General features: G+C 39.5%; 1 protein-coding gene across 1 annotated transcript; it reads left to right on the forward strand.

The window, feature by feature from the left end:
- The first annotated feature begins 412 nt into the window (after positions 1–412).
- LOC144341776 (transmembrane protein 45B-like) lies at positions 413–1,402 on the forward strand. The gene has a single exon (XM_078005391.2). The coding sequence runs from the start codon at positions 413–415 to the stop codon at positions 1,307–1,309; it is 897 nt and encodes a 298-aa protein (XP_077861517.1). The 3' UTR covers positions 1,310–1,402.
- The last annotated feature ends 2,557 nt before the right edge of the window (positions 1,403–3,959 follow it).

The raw sequence follows: 3,959 nt of genomic DNA on the forward strand, positions 1-3,959 counted from the left end.
ATTAGAAATGTGGCCATCACCTCTGTTTAGTGAGATATTTTAAAATTAGAATATATATTTATAAATTGCTAGTACTCAGTTCGTGGCGGTTTTTAAAACAACTACCTTTATAGATGCGTTCGTGAAACGGGTAATTAGTTTATAAACAACGTGTCCAAATTTGACACGTTGTATACGGGTCGTATGTTTGTTTTTTCTCGACACACCGTAAACCGCACCCTATTGGAACTCATTACTAATAGGGCGTACTCTACACACCAACTGGTCACGAGTTTTTGCGTACGTTGTGTTTAGTATTACGCCCGCTAACTTGCATTCTGCGCATGCAGTAACAGTCTATCAGAGGTACGAGTAGATAGTACTGTAGATAGTGGTGTACGTCCGACTGCGTTCGTACTACTGCGTAGGAAACATGGGGACCTTTATCGGACATGCCGTGCCCGGTTCTTTCTTTTTTTTGTTTGCAGTTTGGTGGACCATCAAGCAGAGTTATCGGATAATTATGGCAACTCCGAACGTGAATCGACGCAATGAGGATATCTTGCCCAGAGGAAAATGGGCCAAAAAAATCGGATGTTACGGCAGAAGGACGGCTGAGTTTTGGGAAGGTATTGTGATTATTGCGATGTGGATCATCGGTATTTTAATCGAGCTGCCGCCGACAGAACCACTAAGTTTTCCTTACAGAAAATGGGAGATGTTTGACCCTGTGGACCCGAATCACCCGTTTGTGTGGGGGAATAAATGGCAACACATAACCATGTACAGTTTTTTCGGTATTTGGGGAACCTCGCTCGTCCTCGCCAACACCCACTTACCCGGACTCCGTGACTACCAACATTTCATCGGTGCCTTAGCGTATTTCGTGGAAGGGCTACTCTTCTATTTCCACGTCCACGGAAGGACCATGTTGGATATAACGATTCACTATTTGCTCGTCATCACTATCGCGCTGAACACGGTCGTCAAGACAGCAGAACAGTGGAAAGGAGACAGTCCATTGCTACCATTTTTGACAGCGGGCTTCACAATGGTACAGGGAACTTGGTTTTGGCAGGCAGCATTTATGTTGTACCCGCCTGCAGGTGCGACGTGGGACGAAGACGACCACGCCAATGTTATGTTCGCTACTATGGCCTACTGCTGGCATATCGCCGCCGCTTTGTTTATCATGTCTGGCACATACGGTATAGTTTCGTTATATTTACGGTGGAAGGGGACGTACAGTATTCGCTACAACAAGGTCGACAACGACATCGAAGATGAATCTGCTATTGCCCTTGTGGATCAAACTGACGACCAGTTATGAGCAGGCGTCAATATTCAGGAGTCAAGTATCGCGAAGTTGAACGCTTCGCCATATTTTTTTTTTTAAAACTATATCGTCTTTTCTCAATTCTGAGATTAACCGAACGCAATACTCGGTAGCTATCGAAACACGAGCATTCGACATTTCATCTATGAGGTACTTGTATGACCTCGATCATTTTACAAATAGACATACCAATTCTTTGCTATTCCATACCAGCTTCGACCGTCAATCATGATGATAATGTTTTTTGTATTGACTCGATAAGCGAGGATGGGGGCTGACGAAAAATGACATTGTTTAACCTCTGACCTCATATGCGGGTTTCTTCCACAGTCACTTGGGTGCTGAAAATCAATAAATACTCATTTAAAAAAAAAATCATCCGCTATACGTATATAAATAAACAAGTTGTGAAACATTGCACCTAGTAAATCGACACCTTGTCGGTTTCAAATTTCGATTTCTTACCTTAAAATGCGAAACAAAAAGTTTACAGGGGATCGGGTGTTACGTTAATAACCATTGTTCATAATCGCTAACTTGGTTTTATTCAAAACTGCACAAATCCCGCGTTTTCTGATGATATCTGACGATTTCATCAACGAAAATGGCCAGCAGCCAGAATCAAGGGGGATTCGCGCAGAGTTCTGGGGAAATCAAGGAAATACTCGCTGTTACGGCACGCTGATTGGCTGAAAATGAGTATGCGCACGAAATTTGAAACTGACAAGGTGTCGATTTACTAGGTGCCATGTTTCACAACTTGTTTATTTATATGCGTATAGCGGAAGATTTTTTTTAAAAATTAGTATTTATTAATTTTCAGCCCCCAAGTGACTGTGGTTTCTTCGTCATCGCACGTGATATGAATATGGGAAACCTCACTGTTCCGGTTGACCGCAATATGACATCACATCTCAAGCGTACAACCACGGCAGACAACTGGTTGTCGCTAATTGGTGAATAGTTCATCTAAATATTCCCGATTTGTCCTTAGCATGTTTTATATGTCACTAGGGGGGGGGGGGAGATCCCAAAGTATATAGATGCGGCACGTACAGCAAAATGAACCTCAAGTTTCAAGCCGCGCGTGATTCATATGTTTGGGAAGCGGGCATTAAGCAAGTAATCAAAACATAATAGACGATTCTAGTCGTCCATGCACATGATAATATAAAGTATTGAAACCAATATAACTATTACTCTACTTGCCTACTTTAATTGTATGTTGCTGAGAACATTTTTTTCAGATTATTTTTTATTCATGGACGACATGACTAATAATTAGCATATAACTTACAATCAATATTTACCTGTTGTGTGACATTATTTTTAAATTTAATAATTTCCAAAAATAAAGTTAAGCATCTTAGCACATACTATAAATTTTACATACTATTTTTATTTTACACAAATTTAAAACAAACTAATTAATTGTCTCACAAATTCGTGGGCTCTTAGAAACTCAGAAATTGGTGTGACAGTGTAGGTTGCATAATTCCATCTCTTATATAGTCTCAGGCAAATAAATTGAAAAATACAAGAATAGTAAAAATGTTATCTGTACTGTGTCCCTCTCTGGGTGTTGCGGTGACCTGGAGTGTAAGAATCGGGTGGGTCACGTGTCAACGACATCCGACGCGTGCTGACAACGATGTTTCGGAACTGCATTTGATACCGAGTAGATTAGGTCTTATAATATATTATTCAGTTTTTTCAGCACGTGTTTGATAAACAAATTAAGATCTATAGTTCTGCCCATACTACAGTCCCAGAGCGGCCCGTAATGTACATGTACTCATGTATATATTTTTCTTGTTTATGATATGAGTTGGTAACACCCAAAATGCCTATATTCAGATATTAACTGAATATACAATTTTATATCTTTATACAATCCAAAATTTAAAGTCACTTTTATAAATGCTTGCCCTATTATTTTACTGTTATAATTGTCACCCTAGTAAAGGTGCCATACCGTTCTGACAGGGAAAAACCTGACACCTAACAGAGTTTGAAAAAGTATTTCCTATATTAATTCTGTTCTGTGTGTTGTGTATACGATTTTATTTAGTTAACGATAATAAATCTGTGTACTTTTCCATCAATTTGTTGTTTTTGCAAACCTGTTTCTTCGCTGTGGAATACATACTCCTGATATATTTTCTCTCAAGATGACGTCAGTAGACACGATCCGTTGGCGAGGATTAGTTTTACTCTGGCAGTTATCACATGGGATTCTATATTTAATATGCTCACGTTGGATTATATATTATTATCAAATGTATTTGTTCTCAGTGCTAAAAAATGAAAAGGCATTATTCGTCACGATGCATCGTGTAGTTTGGTGTGTTCCATACGACGTACACAGTACAAATGTATATGTAATATATTTACATTTTCTCGCTCGATACGTCTAGCTATTTTGAATAGTTACATAGAACAACGATTAGCAAATATTATCTACTATATATCAAGTGTAAAATTCATCTGTACATTGTTTGTTCACACGGAAATCGAGCCCCCCCCCCCGACGGCCACCAACAACCCTGTTTGTACTTGTGTGCATAGTCGCGCGTACATGTCACTTGTTTCGAATGACGTTGCTACAGACACATTGTGCAGTGTAGCGCCACCAGTAACAACA

The sequence above is a fragment of the Saccoglossus kowalevskii genome, chromosome 1 (genome assembly GCF_978046115.1).
Source record: "Saccoglossus kowalevskii chromosome 1, keSacKowa6.1, whole genome shotgun sequence".
NCBI classification, from domain to species: Eukaryota; Metazoa; Hemichordata; class Enteropneusta; family Harrimaniidae; genus Saccoglossus; species Saccoglossus kowalevskii.

Coding starts and splice junctions, on each gene's coding strand:
- LOC144341776 (XM_078005391.2), top strand. CDS start 413: ATGGGGACCTTTATCGGACATGCCGTGCCCGGTTCTTTCTTTTTTTTG.